Here is an 18,539-nt window from a genome sequence, read left to right as displayed (position 1 = left end):
TGTTAACAAAACCCCACATGACATGTCTACATGATGGCAATTCAGTTATAAATGATTTTTAGTCCACCTTAAGGTTCAAATCACATGTGAGATAATGCAATGCAGTATCATTCATTTTAAATGTACATCAACATACCTTCTCCAAAGCGTTACAAAAAAAGGTTGTGTTCACTTTTAGATATAACTAGAGATGAGCGAAGAAATGAAAAATTCGATTCGGCTGATTCGGCGAATTCCAGTGTGAAATTCGATTCGATGCGAATTTCTCCGCTACGAAGATGACTTATTTAAAGGGTTTCTAGGCTTCAGAGAGCCTTTAAATTAGTGCAGAACACTGTACCTTTAATTTAAATGCCCTTGGAGATGAGGAAGGAGAAGGAGAAGGAGAAGGATGAGAAGAAGGAGAAGGAGAAGGATGAGAAGAAGGAGAAGGAGAAGGATGAGAAGAAGGAGAAGGATGAGAAGAAGGAGAAGGATGAGAAGAAGGAGAAGGAGAAGGATGAGAAGAAGGAGAAGGAGAAGGATGAGAAGAAGGAGAAGGAGAAGGATGAGAAGAAGGAGAAGGATGAGAAGAAGGAGAAGGATGAGAAGGAGAAGGATGAGAAGGAGAAGGATGAGAAGAAGAAGGCTGAGAATAAGGAGAAGGATGAGAAGAAGGAGAAGGAGAAGGATGAGAAGAAGGAGAAGGATGAGAAGAAGGAGAAGGAGAAGGATGAGAAGAAAGAGAAGGATGAGAAGGAGAAGGATGAGAAGAAGAAGGATGAGAAGAAGAAGGATGAGAAGAAGGAAAAGGATGAGAAGAAGAAGGATGAGAAGAAGGAGAAGGATGAGAAGAAGGAGAATGATGAGAAGAAGGAGAAGGATGATAAGAAGGAGAAGGAAGAGAAGAAGGAGAAGGAGAAGGATGAGAAGAAGGAGAAGGATGAGAAGAAGGAGAAGGATGAGAAGAAGGAGAAGGATGAGAAGAAGGAGAAGGAGAAGGATGAGAAGAAGGAGAAGGATGAGAAGAAGAAGGATGAGAAGAAGGATGAGAAGAAGGAGGAGAAGGATGAGAAGAAGAAGGATGAGAAGAAGGAGAAGGATGAGAAGAAGGAGAAGGAAGAGAAGAAGGAGAAGGAGAAGGATGAGAAGAAGGAGAAGGAGAAGGATGAGAAGAAGGAGAAGGATGAGAAGAAGGAGAAGGATGAGAAGGAGAAGGAGAAGGATGAGAAGGAGAAGGATGAGAAGAAGGAGAAGGAGAAGGATGAGAAGAAGGAGAAGGAGAAGGATGAGAAGAAGGAGAATGATGAGAAGAAGGAGAAGAAGGAGAAGGATGAGAAGAAGGAGAAGGATGAGAAGAAGGAGAAGGATGAGAAGAAGGAGAAGGAGAAGGATGAGAAGAAAAAGGATGAGGAGAAGGAGAAGGATGAGAAGAAGGAGAAGGATGAGAAGGAGAAGGAGAAGGATGAGAAGAAGGAGAAGGAGAAGGATGAGAAGAAGGAGAAGGATGAGAAGAAGGAGAAGGATGAGAAGGAGAAGGAGAAGGATGAGAAGGAGAAGGATGAGAAGAAGGAGAAGGAGAAGGATGAGAAGAAGGAGAAGGAGAAGGATGAGAAGAAGGAGAAGGATGAGAAGAAGGATGAGCAGAAGGAGAAGGATGAGAAGAAGGAGAAGGATGAGAAGAAGGAGAAGGATGAGAAGAAGGATGAGAAGAAGGATGAGAAGAAGGAGAAGGATGAGAAGAAGGACAGTTCTGTGACAGTTTCTGTCTATTTCTGACAGTTCTGGGACATTCACTCCATACAGCGGTTTCAACCGCTGTATGGAGGGAATGTTATAGAACTGTCAGAAATAGACTATTAATGACAGTTCTGGGACTGTCCTTCCATGCAGCGGTTGAAACATTGTATGTATTTGTTTCCATAAATGGATCCATTTATGGAAACAAATACATACAATGTTTCAACCGCTGCATGGAAGGACAGTCCCAGAACTGTCATTAATAGTCTATTTCTGACAGTTCCATGACATTCCCTCCATACAGCGGTTAAAACAGCTGTATGCAGTGAATGTCCCAGAACTGTCATAAATAGTCTATTTCTGATAGATCTGGGACATTCACTCCATACAGCTGTTTTAACCGCTGTATGGAGGGAATGTCATGGAACTGTCAGAAATAGACTATTAATGACAGTTCTGGGACTGTCCTTCCATGCAGCGGTTGAAACATTGTATGTATTTGTTTCCATAAATGGATCCATTTATGGAAACAAATACATACAATGTTTCAACCGCTGCATTGAAGGACAGTCCCAGAACTGTCATTAATAGTCTATTTCTGACAGTTCCATGACATTCCCTCCATACAGCGGTTAAAACAGCTGTATGCAGTGAATGTCCCAGAACTGTCATAAATAGTCTATTTCTGATAGATCTGGGACATTCACTCCATACAGCTGTTTTAACCGCTGTATGGAGGGAATGTCATGGAACTGTCAGAAATAGACTATTAATGACAGTTGTGGGACTGTCCTTCCATACAGCGGTTGAAACATTGTATGTATTTGTTTCCATAAATGGATCCATTTATGGAAACAAAATCCCAGAACTGTCATTAATAGTCTATTTCTGACAGTTCCATGACATTCCCTCCATACAGCGGTTAAAACAGCTGTATGCAGTGAATGTCCCAGAACTGTCATAAATAGTCTATTTCTGATAGATCTGGGACATTCACTGCATACAGCTGTTTTAACCGCTGTATGGAGGGAATGTCATGGAACTGTCAGAAATAGACTATTAATGACAGTTCTGGGACTGTCCTTCCATGCAGCGGTTGAAACATTGTATGTATTTGTTTCCATAAATGGATCCATTTATGGAAACAAATACATACAATGTTTCAACCGCTGCATTGAAGGACAGTCCCAGAACTGTCATTAATAGTCTATTTCTGACAGTTCCATGACATTCCCTCCATACAGCGGTTAAAACAGCTGTATGCAGTGAATGTCCCAGAACTGTCATAAATAGTCTATTTCTGATAGATCTGGGACATTCACTCCATACAGCTGTTTTAACCGCTGTATGGAGGGAATGTCATGGAACTGTCAGAAATAGACTATTAATGACAGTTGTGGGACTGTCCTTCCATACAGCGGTTGAAACATTGTATGTATTTGTTTCCATAAATGGATCCATTTATGGAAACAAATACATACAATGTTTCAACCGCTGCATGGAAGGACAGTCCCAGAACTGTCATTAATAGTCTATTTCTGACAGTTCCATGACATTCCCTCCATACAGCGGTTAAAACAGCTGTATGCAGTGAATGTCCCAGAACTGTCATAAATAGTCTATTTCTGATAGATCTGGGACATTCACTGCATACAGCTGTTTTAACCGCTGTATGGAGGGAATGTCATGGAACTGTCAGAAATAGACTATTAATGACAGTTCTGGGACTGTCCTTCCATGCAGCGGTTGAAACATTGTATGTATTTGTTTCCATAAATGGATCCATTTATGGAAACAAATACATACAATGTTTCAACCGCTGCATTGAAGGACAGTCCCAGAACTGTCATTAATAGTCTATTTCTGACAGTTCCATGACATTCCCTCCATACAGCGGTTAAAACAGCTGTATGCAGTGAATGTCCCAGAACTGTCATAAATAGTCTATTTCTGATAGATCTGGGACATTCACTCCATACAGCTGTTTTAACCGCTGTATGGAGGGAATGTCATGGAACTGTCAGAAATAGACTATTAATGACAGTTGTGGGACTGTCCTTCCATACAGCGGTTGAAACATTGTATGTATTTGTTTCCATAAATGGATCCATTTATGGAAACAAATACATACAATGTTTCAACCGCTGCATGGAAGGACAGTCCCAGAACTGTCATTAATAGTCTATTTCTGACAGTTCCATGACATTCCCTCCATACAGCGGTTAAAACAGCTGTATGCAGTGAATGTCCCAGAACTGTCATAAATAGTCTATTTCTGATAGATCTGGGACATTCACTCCATACAGCTGTTTTAACCGCTGTATGGAGGGAATGTCATGGAACTGTCAGAAATAGACTATTAATGACAGTTGTGGGACTGTCCTTCCATACAGCGGTTGAAACATTGTATGTATTTGTTTCCATAAATGGATCCATTTATGGAAACAAATACATACAATGTTTCAACCGCTGCATTGAAGGACAGTCCCAGAACTGTCATTAATAGTCTATTTCTGACAGTTCCATGACATTCCCTCCATACAGCGGTTAAAACAGCTGTATGCAGTGAATGTCCCAGAACTGTCATAAATAGTCTATTTCTGACAGTTCTGGGACATTCACTCCATACAGCGGTTTCCGGCAAAAAGTGTATGTGCAGAGTTCCTCTATTCTGCAGATACACTTAGAGGAGCTCTGCAGATACACTTAGAGGAGCTCTGCACATACACTTTTTTCCGGTTTGGAATTATTCTTATTTTCATCCTACTTCTTCTTCTTCTTCTTCATCCTCATCCTCATCCTCTTCTTCTTCTGAGGATGAGGATGAAGAAGAAGAAGAAGAAGAAGAAGAAGAAGTAGGATGAAAATAAGATTAATTCCAAGCCGGCAAAAAGTGTATGTGCAGAGCTCCTCTAAGTGTATCTGCAGAGCTCCTCTAAGTGTATCTGCAGAATAGAGGAACTCTGCACATACACTTTTTGCCGGCTTGGAATTATTCTTCTTTTCATCCTACTTCTTCTTCTTCTTCTTCTTCATCCTCATCCTCAGAAGAAGAGGATGAGGATGAGGATGAGGATGAGGAAGAAGAAGAAGAATGAAAAGAAGAATAATTCCAAGCCGGCAAAAAGTGTATGTGCAGAGTTCCTCTATTTCTGACAGTTCTCTCACAGCTTCTTCACATGTACAGCGGTTGAAATATCTGTATCCTAAATGGAAACTAATAGATACAAATTGTATCTATTAGTTTCCATTTAGGATACAGATGTTTCAACCGCTGTACATGTGAAGAAGCTGTGAGAGAACTGTCAGAAATAGAGGAACTCTGCACATACACTTTTTGCCGGCTTGGAATTATTCTTCTTTTCATCCTACTTCTTCTTCTTCTTCTTCTTCTTCTTCTTCTTCTTCTTCTTCTTCTTCTTCATCCTCATCCTCATCCTCTTCTTCTGAGGATGAAGAAGAAGAAGAAGTAGGATGAAAAGAAGAATAATTCCAAGCCGGCAAAAAGTGTATGTGCAGAGTTCCTCTATTTCTGACAGTTCTCTCACAACTTCTTCACATGTACAGTGGTTGAAACATCTGTATCCTAAATGTAAACTAATAGATACAATGTTTCAACCGCTAAACATGTGTTCCTTCTGTCAGAGAACTGTCAGAAATAGCGGAGCTCACTGCAGGGACACTTTTGCCGGCTGATCGGGAAATGTTCGATTCGCGCACCCGAAGTAGGCAAAATTTCGGTTTCGACACGAATCGAATATTTCCTGAAATTCGACTCGAATTCCGGTTCGCCTAGTTCGATTCGCTCATCTCTAGATATAACTAAAGATAAATGGTCTGTCTTAATGCAATGCATATTAAAGTAGTGTATGTATAGTCTAAACTATTTTCATAGTTTTGGATAGAGTGTGGAAGAGTGAAAAGTCAAGCATTTTTTGATTTTGCTGTCTGTGAACCATTAGGGAATTTTCCCTTCACTTTCGGGCCCAAAGATGCAACAGGAAGCTAGGAGAAATCACCTGAAGTGAGGATAATTTCTCTTAGGGCTCATGTATATTGTAGCTGCTAAACTGACGTTCAGAAGCTGCTGAGCATTTTTTTTTAGCAGCCCCTGAACTCTCCTTTATGCTTACCTATGTGCCCATGTATGCATAGTCGATTACAGGCAGTTGAGTTTACAGTTGTTTTTTTTAACGCACCAAAATTGCATTCAGGAGTAGATTTTAGCAGCGTTTCAAACACCAAATGCTTTTAAATGCGGTTAACCGCGTTTACAAACGTTTGCGTTTAGATGTGTTTTTTGAGAAGTCCATATCCAGATGCTGTCCAGAGCCTTTTTTTCTTCATTAAAAATTAATGCAAAGTGTTTTCCATGTATTCAAATGGACCTAGAACACCAGTGCAGTCAGTTCCAGGTTTCGCGTGAAGGACAGAGTGGTAGAACGTGATGCATTATGCTCATATTGGGATCCATAGTGAATACAACCAGAAAAGACAGGTAATCTCAACACATACTGCTCTCTCTGCTTCTGCTCTCTCTGCTTCTGCTCTCTCTATTTCTCTCAAAATGTCTGAAATAGTTCATTATGTACAATTTTTCAGTGCATTCTGGGCATTTGGGAGGGTCTCCTGAGGTCATTTTTTAAAAACGCTTCTAAACGCAAATGTGCATAAAGGCGCATAAATGCGGTATGCAAATGCGGCTAAACTGACATTTTTAACCTACGTTTTCTAGCAGTCAGTTTCCAGCGGTCAGAAGAGTTTACCAAATGCCCAGTGTACATGAGCCCTTAGACAGATGTCCCTGTGTCTCCATACAGAGTTCTTTCATTAATTATAACTAATTGCATAAGTCCCAGGTCAGTGCAACATTTTGGAACCAGTTCATAACATTCTAATTTCACATTGCCTTCCTGATGTTGGATTGAAAGGTGACTTGTGCAATGATGCATTAAAGAAGGAAAGAACTCTGCATGAAGAGGCTGCTGACATACTGTATGTTTTATACTTTGTTCTGGACATTAATACTGAATATTGTATAGATATTGAAACTCTATCCTCGTATTGATTAGTGGTTCCAAATTAATAATAACTACTGTAGTAGAGAACAAACACAAAAAGATACACTCAACATCTTTCCAAATCACTATTTTGTTTATTCAGCGCATTTGATGTTTTTTTTATACACATAATTATGTAGTTCTCACATTCATATTACAATTGTACTTTTATGGTATGGGACGTTACATAGGCAGGCTAATTTCTAATCAGGGTTTGAAGGAATTCAAACAAACTGAAAACATTATGTGTGCACAATGAGTGCAGTGTACAATACATAGGCAAAGCATACAAAATAGAATACAGAATTTTATACAGAGTTTATAAAAAAACAAACTGTGCACCTCTAGTAACCACATACAACCCAGCACTAGAAGGAATAAGAAAAATAATCAAATATTTACAACCCATCATAACAGAGGATGGAACTCTGAAAGAAATGTTCCAGCAACCCCCAATACTGGCTTTACAGTAACCCAATACAATACAATACAATACAGCAACCCCCCAACCTCAGAAATAAACTAATCAGTAGGAAACTTCCCTCTGATCAAGATGTCACAAATAATGGAAGCAAACCCTGCAATAAAAAATGCTGCAAATTGTGCATCCAAATCAATCCATCAAAAAGTGTCAGACACTCAAAAGGGATCTTCACTATTTCTGAATCATACAGCTGCACCTCTAGTAATGTTGTGTACCTTATCCAGTGCATAAAATGCAGCAAAGGATCTTATGTTGGCGAAACAGGACAGAAGTTGTGAACAAGGATGAATTTGCACAAAACTACCATCAAGGAACATAAAGAAGATGATTTCTGCACACCTGTGGGACACCATTTCGCACAACCGGACCACACTATGGGAGACCTCAATTTTTTAGTTCTTAAAGGAAATTTCAAAACTACCCAGGAAAGGAAAACATTTGAACTAAGAATGATAATTCTATTTGACACAAAAGATAACGGCCTTAATTTGGACATGGGATTCCTCACTCATTATCCAACAGTTTTACGACCCCCTCTGTGAGTGTTGTCCCCCCCCCCCTGCTTTTGCTGCGTCTTATCTCTAGTCTAATCCTAGTCTTATAACCATTGCTGTGTACATTTTTTTGTGTGTGTTTCTTTCTGGTTTTTTTTTTTTCTTTGTTTCTCCCCCTTTCAACATCTCTTCTAACATTCTGCTAAAACTTTGTAGTAGTACTGCCTGGACCTTGAAGAAGGGAACGATCCCCGAAAGCTTGTCCTCAAAATTGTATGTTAGTGCAAATAAAAAAAGTATCACGTCAGTACTCAATTGTTTCTGTCGCAAGTGCACTAATACGGCTACAATCACCTCAAGCATACAGAATTTACAAAGTTCCTTTACAACTTTTCATCCATGGTGTCATCCATGCATTGATGGAAATACAAGGTCCAATTCCACTTTGGTGTGCAATGAAGACATCTGATTGATCTCTCCAATGGGGACCCAGACTGCAATAAAAACTTGACAGAAGGACTAATCCTTTCCCACTTTATCCAAACTAAAAAGGTTTTGCCTAGAGATACACTTTAACACAAAACATGATGGAGTTGATTTACTAAAACTAGAGCGTAAAATCTGGCACAGCTCTGTATAGCCATGGCAAACCAATCAGCTTCCAGATTTTATTATCAAAGCTTAATTGAACACACTAACGTTTGATGCTGATTGGCTACCACACACAGCTGCACCAGATTTTACACTCTCCAGTTTTAGTACATCAGCCCATATTGCACAAATACAACCGCTATGTTTTACTTTTTATTCTAAAGCTGGCTATACACAGTAGATTTTTGAACAAATGTTTGTACGAACATTCATACCAAAATTCTCAGTACATTTGATGACTTGAGGAATACAGTTCAAAAGTATTTAAAAATGTTGTTTGCTTTTAACATTTGGTTTTGGAATGAATGAAAACCACATTCATTGTTAGAAATGTGTTTGTTCAATTAAAAATGTCCATCTTGCTCATTCAAAATTTCTCATCATGGCGGTAGAAAATGAACATTGATTTGACCTCAGTAACCGTTAGACCAGGGGTAGGCAACCTTTTGAGCATGGTGTGCCGAAAAATGTTTTCAAAATTGAGAGCGCCAGTCATATAAAATTGTCAACTTTACACACTCAATCATGAAAAAGGAATTTTTATACAGTAAATGCTGTAAACTATTTGAATAATAGTAAGAAAACATGGAGCTTTCAAGGATGGTAAATGGTAACTCACCCCTTTTCCAGAACACATGTGGTGTGAGGAAAGTATGGTAAGGTTGACATGAATATGAATATGTCAACTGAGGACTTCTGCGAAATATAGAGTTGTAAATGAAGTGTGAGGTGATATTGGTCATCCAAATAAAGTTCTTTCAGATCAAACCAAATCTCTGCTCCTTCAGACCCTAAATCAGCCCTCATTCCTGCACCTTCACACCTCAGATCACCCCAGTTCCTGCATCTTCACACCTCAGATCACCCCAATTCCTGTACCTTTACACATCAGATCACATCAATTCTTGCACCCTCACACTTCAGATCAGCCAAATTCCTGCTCTTTCAAACCTCAGATTAGCCCAATTCATACCTCTGTTCACCCAAATGTACTTTTACACCCTAGATAAAGCTATTCATGTTTTCACTCCAGATTCATGTTTCTTCAGGCTTCAGACCAGCTCCAGTTTCTGCACTTTCACACCCCAGACAGCCCCAATTCCTATTTCCTCAGGCCTCAGATCAGACCCAATTTCTTCACCTCTACATTCAGATTAGCTTCAACTCCTGCACTTTCACACCTCAAATCACCCCAATTCCTGCACCTCCAGGCCTCAGATCAGCTCCACTTTCTGCACCTTCACATCTCAGCTCACACCAATGCCTGCACCTTCACCCATCAGATGACCCCAATGTCTGTACTTTTACACCCCAGATCACCCCAATTCCTGTACTTTCAAAAACCAGATCAGCCCAATTCCTGCACCTTCACACCTCAGTTTGGACCCAAATCCTGCACCTTCACACATTAGATCAGTACCAATTCTTGCATCTCCAGGCCTCAGATCAGCCCCAATTCCTACACCTTCACACCTCAGCTTACCCCAATTACTGAAACTTCAGACCCCAGTCCCCAGCAAAAATTCTTGTACCTTCAGGCTTCAGATCAGCCCCAATTCCGGAACCCCCGGAACTCTGATCATCCCCAATTCTTGCACCTCCAAGCCTGAGATCAGCCCGAATTTGGGCATATTCATGCCTCAGATCACCCCAATTCCTGTACCTTCACACCTCTGGTCAGTCCCAATTTCTGCACTGTCACAGACTGCCAGTGCCTCTCCCATCCCCCGCCATATCCCTCCACCCCTCCCTTCCTCCTTGTACATTAGAAGGTCTGTGGGGCTTCCATGGACAGGGCTGGGCCAAGCGTTGCCGAGGCAACCTAGCCGCGTCCCACATGATCTTCAAGAGACCCACACAGGAAGCAGCCTTCCCTTTTGTTCCTGGCCATGTGGGTAGAATCATCCTGCTCCCAGAAAGATGTTGGGAGGCTCGGGTGAGGGGGACCGAGCCTCCCCAGCAATCCCCCCTGCGCACTCTGCAGACCCCCAAAAGGTCAGGACTCTAGCCCTCTACAATACCCCAGGGTTGGGAGTCTCCACAGCTCTGCATGAGCCTTCTCCTCAAAGGTCAGACCCCACAGCTGAGACCCTGCCAGTCTGTAAGCCTGTCTACTGAGCACCCTTGCACCCTGCTTGCTGCTGAGTGCCCTGGGAGCTGTGGCTGAGGGACCCTGCACACTATCCATGGCTGCATGTCCCTGGAGGCTGTCTGCTGCTGAGTGCCCTGGGAGCTGCTGCTGTCTGCTGATCGCTGGTTGTCCCTGGAACGCTGACCGCTGGTCATCCCTGTCTGGAGCCGCCTGCCGCTGAGGGTCTGCAAGCTGCTTACCGTGAGTGTCCTGAACTGTTCCTGTTGTGCGCACTGACCACCCGTGTCCTGAACTGTTCCTGTTGTGTGCACTGACCACCCGTGTCCTGAACTGTCCCCGCTTTGTGCACTGACCACCCGTGTGCTGAACTGTTCCTGCTGTGTGCACTGACCACCCGTGTCCTGAACTGTTCCTGCTGTGTGCACTGACCACCTGTGTCCTGAACTGTTCCTGTTGTGCGCACTGACCACCCGTGTCCTGAACTGTTCCTGTTGTGTGCACCGACCACCCATGTTCTGAACTGTCCCCGATGTGTGCACCAACCACCCATGTTCTGAACCGCCCCGCTGTGTGTGCACTGACCACCCGTGTCCTGATGGCATGCCCAGAGTATAGCTACCTGTGGTGCCCCTGAGTGCTTGAGCCATCGCTACCTGTTGAGTCCCTGTGAACCCAATGACCCTAGAAAGCTGGGTGGGAGCTGTGCTGTGGCCAGCCTCCACAGCTAGAGTCCCGTTGAGTCCCCGAAGCCCCTGCCCAGTGGTAGGTTGCCGTCTGTTGCCCGAGGCCCCTGCGCAGTGGTAGGTTGCCGCATGTTGCCCGAGGCCCCTGCCCAGTGGTAGGTTGCCGTCTGTTGCCCGAGGCCCCTGCCCAGTGGTAGGTTGCCGTCTGTTGCCCAAGGCCCCTGCCCAGTGGTAGGTTGCCACCTGTTGCCCGAGTCTCCAATCCGCTGTCCAGTCACGGAGGGAACTCGGCTGAGGCCCCAAGTCGAGGGGGGGAGATTGCCTGCCTGTCGCTGAAGATCCCCCCCCCCGTGCCTGGAATAGTCCCTGGTTTGCGCACACATCACGCTCCCTGCCATTTCCCTATTGAGTGTCTGTCAATTTGTTGCTTCAATAAAGTTTGTGTGTTCCCCATCTTCTCCGTGTGCTCTGTTCTGCCTACGCTTCCGTTACATGCACCTTTACACCTCAGGTCAGTCCCAATATCTGCACCTTCGCACCTCAGGTCAGTGCCAATATCTGCACCTTCACACCTCAGGTCAGTCCCAATATCTGAACCTTCACACCTCAGGTCAGTCCCAATATCTGAACCTTCACACCTCAGGTCAGTCCCAATCTCTGCACCTTCACACCTTAGCACAGTACCAATATCTGAACCTTCACACCTCAGGACAGTACCAATATCTGAATCTTCACACCTCAGGTCAGTCCCAATCTCTGCACCTTCACACCTCAGGTGATTCCAAATCTCTGTGCCTTCACACCTCAGGTCAGTCCCAATCTCTGCACCTTCACACCTCAGGTTACCCCAATTTGTGCACCGCTGGACCTCAGTTTACCCCCAATTCCTGAATTTTTACAACCCAGATCAGCCCCAATTCCTGTTCCTTCAGACCCCAATTCCAGCATTTTCACACCTCAGATCATGCAAATACCTGCATCTTTACACTTCTGATCATCTCCAATTCCTGTACCCTTACAACTCATATCACCCTAATTCCTTCACCTTCACCTCACCCCGATTCCTGTACCTCCAGACCTCAGATCAGCCCCAATTCCTGCATCTCCAAGCCTCAGATCAGCCCCAATTCCTGCACCTTCACACCTCAGATCACCCCAATTCCTGCACCTTCTCAACTCAGATCACCACAATTCCTGCATTTTTACAATCTAGATCAGCCCCAATTCCTTTAGGCTTCAGATTAATCCTGATTCCCGCATTTTTCCCCCTCAAATCACCCAAATACTTGCACCTTTGCACCTCTGATCATCTCTATTTCCTGCACCCCTACAGTTTATATAACCCCAATTACTGCACCTTCACACTTCAGATCACCCAAAATCCTGCACCTTCACACCTCTGATCACCTAATTAATGTGCTTTCACACCTCAGGCATCACCAGCAAGGCTCCCATCATCCATCCACTACACATCTGCACCAGAAGCTGGTCAGTAGCTCTGAGGAAAGGGATTCATCCCCGAAACGCATCAGCCATTTGACCGCACTGACAGTTGGAACACCTTGCTTGCCGTTGTGGCCATCGTCATTATGCAAATGCTTTTTAGATACATGCTCCGTCTGTGAGTATGTTTTTATCTTTTATACCTTTCAATAAACCTTGGATAATGCACTAGGTGTGTGCGCTACCTGTCTATTCTCTGCTTTCACACCTCAGCCCACTCCAATTCCTGCACTTGTTACTCATAAAAGACTGCTGTGGAAGGGGTTAATAGCCATTTGAAGATAAATCTCTCTGGCTATATCCCCTCCAAGCTGAGCCAGGCGCATGGATGCTGAGGGAGAGAAATGTTCAGAGGTAGGGCAGGTACACCAATAGTAAAAGCCTGGCCATGAGCCCGCTCAGGATAAAAAAAGAGTGCTGTACCACAGAGGAGGAAATATACTGAATATAATTACCCTTTCAAAGTAAGAACAAGCAACCTGGGGAATCTGACTTGACACAGCTTCAGTGTGGAGAAAGCAATGTAGGAACCAAAACCAGAGGGGGAGAGAGGGGCGGGCACCAGCTGTGCTGCTTCTTCTGTATGGAGCCACTGGCCAGCTTTACTGTTTGGGAGGTGGGTCTCCCAGGACTCCCTGTGGGTGCCATCCTTGATGCTGTGGCATGCCACCTCCACCACTAGTGCTCGGGGTTGCCTACCCTTGCATTAGAAAATCAAATGAACGTTCATTAAACAAAACATTTTGAACAAAACTCTACTAGTGTATGGTCAACTTAGAGCTAGCCACAGACAAGAACATATCCCAGAGAGAATTATGGGCAGTCAGACATCTGTCTTTGAACACATAACCATAGCGCTAAGATCTACTATAGCTGCCTCCCTGACTTTTACAATAAACTAAACTTAATTTTATATTTAGTTGGTTAAAGAACTGACGGTCATTGTGCTATAGAGAATTTTCTACCAGTCCCTATTTTTACTGAATTGTTGTAATTGATTCTAGAATCAGGCACATCCCTTACAAGGATTTGACTTTTGTGCTGCCACCCTAAACCAAGACCAGAATCCACCTTCTAATATTTTGACATATAAAGGGGCTATTCCAGCATGTTGAATGAAGCTAGTGGGCATTACAGGAAGAAGGTACATATATTTATTACACACACCAGAAGAAGTCATATAATTGTTTTTTGTGTCTCCTATATATAATAAGGCACACCGACATGATAGATGCACATATTTTCACATAAGTATAAAAAGATACCTCCAATGCTCATTGATTAAAGTGTAGGTATAAATAAATAATTTCTTAGTTTTGGAGTAGGTAAGATCTCTGTAAATTTATTTTTTCTATCTGTTTCTCAAAAGGGAGATATTGCTCCCCTTACTATTCTAGAAATGCAACATGAAATGAGAGAACATCTTTACAACATGAGGGAAACACTCTATTTCAGAAGCAGACAAACTTAAAGAGGTGGAGATCTACCTGAACAACATGGGAGAAGTCAAATATAACTGGGCCCAGTGTTGCCTCCTTACACCTGATTTGAACCTCTAATTGCCGTACTACCATGTCGCAATCATGTGCATTGTACGGCAATCATGGGATTAAATCTGGTGGTTAGGAAACAAATTATCACCTCCTCACCACCTGTCAAACACACTCAGATGGCTTTTCTAGAGGAGCAGCAGTGCCTGCTGAACTTGAGAATGAGCCCTTAGTTGCATTCAGCAGTGGCACACCTAGGGCCTGTTCATACATAAAGCTGGGGGTGGCAAAACCCTGTGGTTGAGTCACAGTTTTACCGCCCCCAATCCCTAGCCCCTTTAGCTGCTGAGGCAGCAGCCAAAGGTGTACATATGCCACAGCAGTAATTAAACCCGCTGTTGCTTTTGGTGGGTGCTACTGTCTGCTAATCTCGACCCATTCAAGTACATGGGGCCACTCTGCAAGTGCATGTTCTGTGGGGTCCAAGCAGTTAGCAGGTGGTGAGAAAGTAACACAGCGCTGCCTACTTTAACCCCTTGTTTGCTGTACTGCACAAGGTTTCAGGGCATTTGCAGAACAGCCCCATTCACTTGAATGGGTCATTCTTGTCAGGTGCTACACCGACCAACTATGGCAGGGCATATAACTCCTGCTGCAGCTGTGACACGTGTACACCCCTGATCACTGAAGCTAAAGGGGGTGGTAAAAACAACAACTTGGGGCAGGGGTGGTAAAAACAAGTCTTAAATATGGGGTTTTACTACCTCCCAAACTGCAAATGTAAATGAACCCTTACTGTTCTGAGGTCCCTATAAGGCTGCTTTCACACTCTGCACCTTTCCTTGGTTAGCCGTGCTTTGCCATAGACTTGTATTATATCCTGCAGGTGTGGTGCACTTTCTGAAAGAGCACCATAACTCCTACATTCAGAAGTTTTGGTACACTTTCAGAAATTGAACAAAACCCACAGTATATAATAAAAGTATATGGCTGAGTGCAGCAAACCCACAGGAAAGCTGTAGGTACACTGCACAGCTCCCATGGTGTGGGTTAACCGCAGCACATCAGTGTGAAAGCAGCCCTATACTATTATGCCCAGTGTATTACATCATACTGACCTGAAGATCTCTTTTCTCCTGATGCTGGCACCACTCTGGAGACCGCTAGCCGGGATAATAAGTGGAGTGCAGTTGTTATCACTCCACATAGGACAGGAGCCAGCGCTTCAGAGGAAGCATTGGATTGTGCAGCTCTTGCTCCTTACTACAGCTCCAACTTTACAAGTAGTCTCTCTACATTGCACTCTGCTTGATGCTCTGGGATGGAGGGTCAGCAATCCCAGACCGCAATCTACCAGTCACCTGGCCACGATCTACTGGTAGATCGCGATCTACAGGTTGATGACCCCTGCTCTACTTGGACAGTTCTTATTAGAAAAAGTGTCTCCACTGGAATATTTACCCTCAACCTTTCTTCTGTTGATAACAATTTTGGATTTCTCATTATATTCTGACTCAGAGACAATCGTAAGCAAGGCAAATTAACCCAGCGAGCAATAAAAACCTGACAGGGGTTCTAATGCTATCCTACTATATCCAAAACAAACTAACTAAATACATAAATAGGTAATTATGCCTACACTTTAACTTTCAAAATGTGTAGCAACCTAAAGCTAGTACACTTCAACTTTTGAAATCATGCATATCTTACACATGTACCACATACGAATATGTTTACCATAATGATGTTCATAGCTGATGATGGATATTGTGGTATAGTATATGAAGCTTGAAGTAATTCTTCAAACTATGATTTACCACGTGTTGAACACTTACGTTTGCATGCATTGTCTTCAAAGCCAATTGCTGGACTCCATGGTGCATCATTATAAAATTCTTTACATTTCTCACAGTTGAGGCCATCTGTGTTATGCTGACAGACACATTTACCATGAACCTTGAAACAGAAAAACACACTGTATTGTCTGTTCAGCAGTCTTAATGTTGGGGTCTTGGACACGCTAATGTATTAATTGATTATCATGCATTGTAAAGCAGAAGTAAATGGCAAAAGAGCAGAAATGTAGGAGTAAGGTCTAGTCTGCATGCTTTAGGCATTTTCTTTACTTGAGAATACTAAGAACATTTAAAGAAAAACATGTATTTATAATCTGACAATATGACAATAGTTTGTAATACTAGTGGTTCTCATATTCTAGCCATGTTGACTTCACACTTAACACACATAAAAGTGCTAAGCAAAATTTAGAATGTTTAACGTTTTCATCATAATTTGTTCAATCCATTTTCTAACTACTCTGTCCACTGTTCCGCACACTTGGTATATACAACCTTCGGCCCAGTTCTACCATTCACTCACTCTTCCCTGTTTATCTCAGGCTGTAGGCAGCAATCAGAAGCCAGCCCAACCACTGTTGCATTAGCCTTCCACCATCTAGTCTATCACAATTGTCCTCCTGTGCCATGCCAATCTGGCTGTGCCTGCCAAATTTCTGTGGCACCCCATGTATGCAAAGCAAGATGTCAGAGAATGACACTGATCCAAGCCTACATACAGTAGGTGTAATCTGACAAATTAGTGTACAGCAAACAGCGTTTGCATCTCACCAGCATGTCCTCCAAAGGATGGCTGATCTCTGTAGATGTGACTGTGACATCAATGATGATGTCTCCCTAAAATAAACACTGGCTCTGTTTGTGGCTGTTTCCTTCCATCTTTTGGCTTTGCTGTTTCTCCTTTTGCATTTTCCATATTATTAAATTAAAATCAAGAAGACAGAGTGCAGCTTTCTCATAATGAGATGCATGCCTGGAAATTCAGGTACAGAGATCTCTATAGCTATGGTTCGCGGCAGGACTGCCATTTAAAAACTGCTTTTGTCCAAGGATAACCTATAAAAACACATCCCACTGTAAATTGTGCAAAACCTGGACCCCTTGGTAATGGGAAATGTTTGATGGTCTAATGGGTCATCCTTCCCTATAGTTTCATGATGAAAGACATCTTTACACTTTGAGAAAGCCAAAGGGTGGAGGTAATCCAGGACAGATTCAATTCATCAGCTGAAATAGTAATTTTTTGCAAAAATAACCATCATTTTGAGCAACAAGGGCTAATGAAAGCTGTCACCTGGCAAAAAATAATTTGTATTATGGCAAATATAACATGTTTTAGCTTAGTGAGTTAAGCCTAATATCTGTTGCCAACTTTTAAATGTGGTGGGTGATACAAAATAGTATATTAAATCATATTATGGCAGATATACTGTAAAAGCAAAAGATTTTTGAATGACTGCACAAGGTGTATAGACCATGTTACCTTGTGATGTTTCTATATCACAAAATAATACTCACTGCTGAATAATTTAATACTGGTTTCATGAACACAGTATATCCCATGGCCTCTTCAGTCACCACATCAAAGCATTATTTTTTTGCATAAAAAAAAAAGTAAACCTTTCCTCGGCTTATTAGGAGTTATAGACTTTTCTTTTTGCAGTTAAAAGGGACCTTGTAGTAAAAATGCAAAGCCACCATAAAATATCAGGGCTCTTTCCCCACCAGAGAAAGCAGATTTTAGTTAATAGCAAAAAGTTGGGAAAAATGTTAGTACATATACTTGCTTTACCCCTGGGCATCTGTATGACAGGGTTGACATCACTCTCTTTCCAGTGAGATCCTAGACAGTGCTGGTCGTCTGAATTCTCATGAAAAGACACTGCAGTACAATGCAAAATCATCTTATCTTAAGATTTGGGGTACTCAGCACTCCCCCTACATCACTCCCTTGCCTTCCCCTTTAGAGCTGATATACGAGGGGTCTTTAAAAAGTTTCTGCCCTTTTATACATATATATGTTAAAAAAGTGCAGAAACATTTTGAAGAACCCTTGTATGTTACATACACGGTCAATTCAACCTTGCTATGCCAAACATTTTTTTTACCTGTATAAAAAATTGCATGATCCAATGGTTTAAGTTGAACTAAGTGTAGTATAATCATCTATAATATCGAGTACAAAACAGATACACAAATCATGATGGGCGTGACTGCTGACGCAGCTGAGGGCTGTGTGACTTACCATTCCAGGCTGACTGAACACATCTCCTCTCATGTTATCCATAGGAACACATTGGCTGGCATGCCCATTGCAGAAACAATTTCCCCTCAATACAATCTCATATATTCCATAGTAGTATTTCTCTTGGAGCTCACTCTGCCATCCATTGCTATGCGTGTCCCCAAAGGTATGAAGCTTAGTAAAGTTGATTCTTATATTTGTGAGAGTAATGATATCTAAATGAAAAAAGAAAAAACACAACATGGTGTAAAAAAAAAGGACT

The 18,539-nt window shown here is 42.5% G+C and overlaps 1 protein-coding gene across 1 annotated transcript in view; it reads right to left on the bottom strand.

The window, feature by feature from the left end:
- Nucleotides 1-18,539, bottom strand: part of LAMB4 (laminin subunit beta 4) — a 178,426-nt gene that overhangs the window by 116,075 nt on the left and 43,812 nt on the right. Inside the window, exons 9-10 of the mRNA XM_089685091.1 lie at nt 18,278-18,492; nt 16,012-16,132 (exon numbers count right to left, since the gene is read on the bottom strand). Of these exons, the coding sequence (XP_089541217.1) occupies nt 16,012-16,132; nt 18,278-18,492 (336 nt within the window). The remainder of the gene's footprint in view (nt 1-16,011; nt 16,133-18,277; nt 18,493-18,539) is intronic.

Source organism: Staurois parvus, unplaced genomic scaffold, assembly GCF_062004578.1.
Source record: "Staurois parvus isolate SC_StPar_1 unplaced genomic scaffold, SC_StPar_1.0 ptg000019l, whole genome shotgun sequence".
Taxonomy (NCBI): domain Eukaryota; kingdom Metazoa; phylum Chordata; class Amphibia; order Anura; family Ranidae; genus Staurois; species Staurois parvus.
Note: the sequence above shows the minus strand (reverse complement) of the source record. Positions and strands in the feature narration are given on the sequence as shown.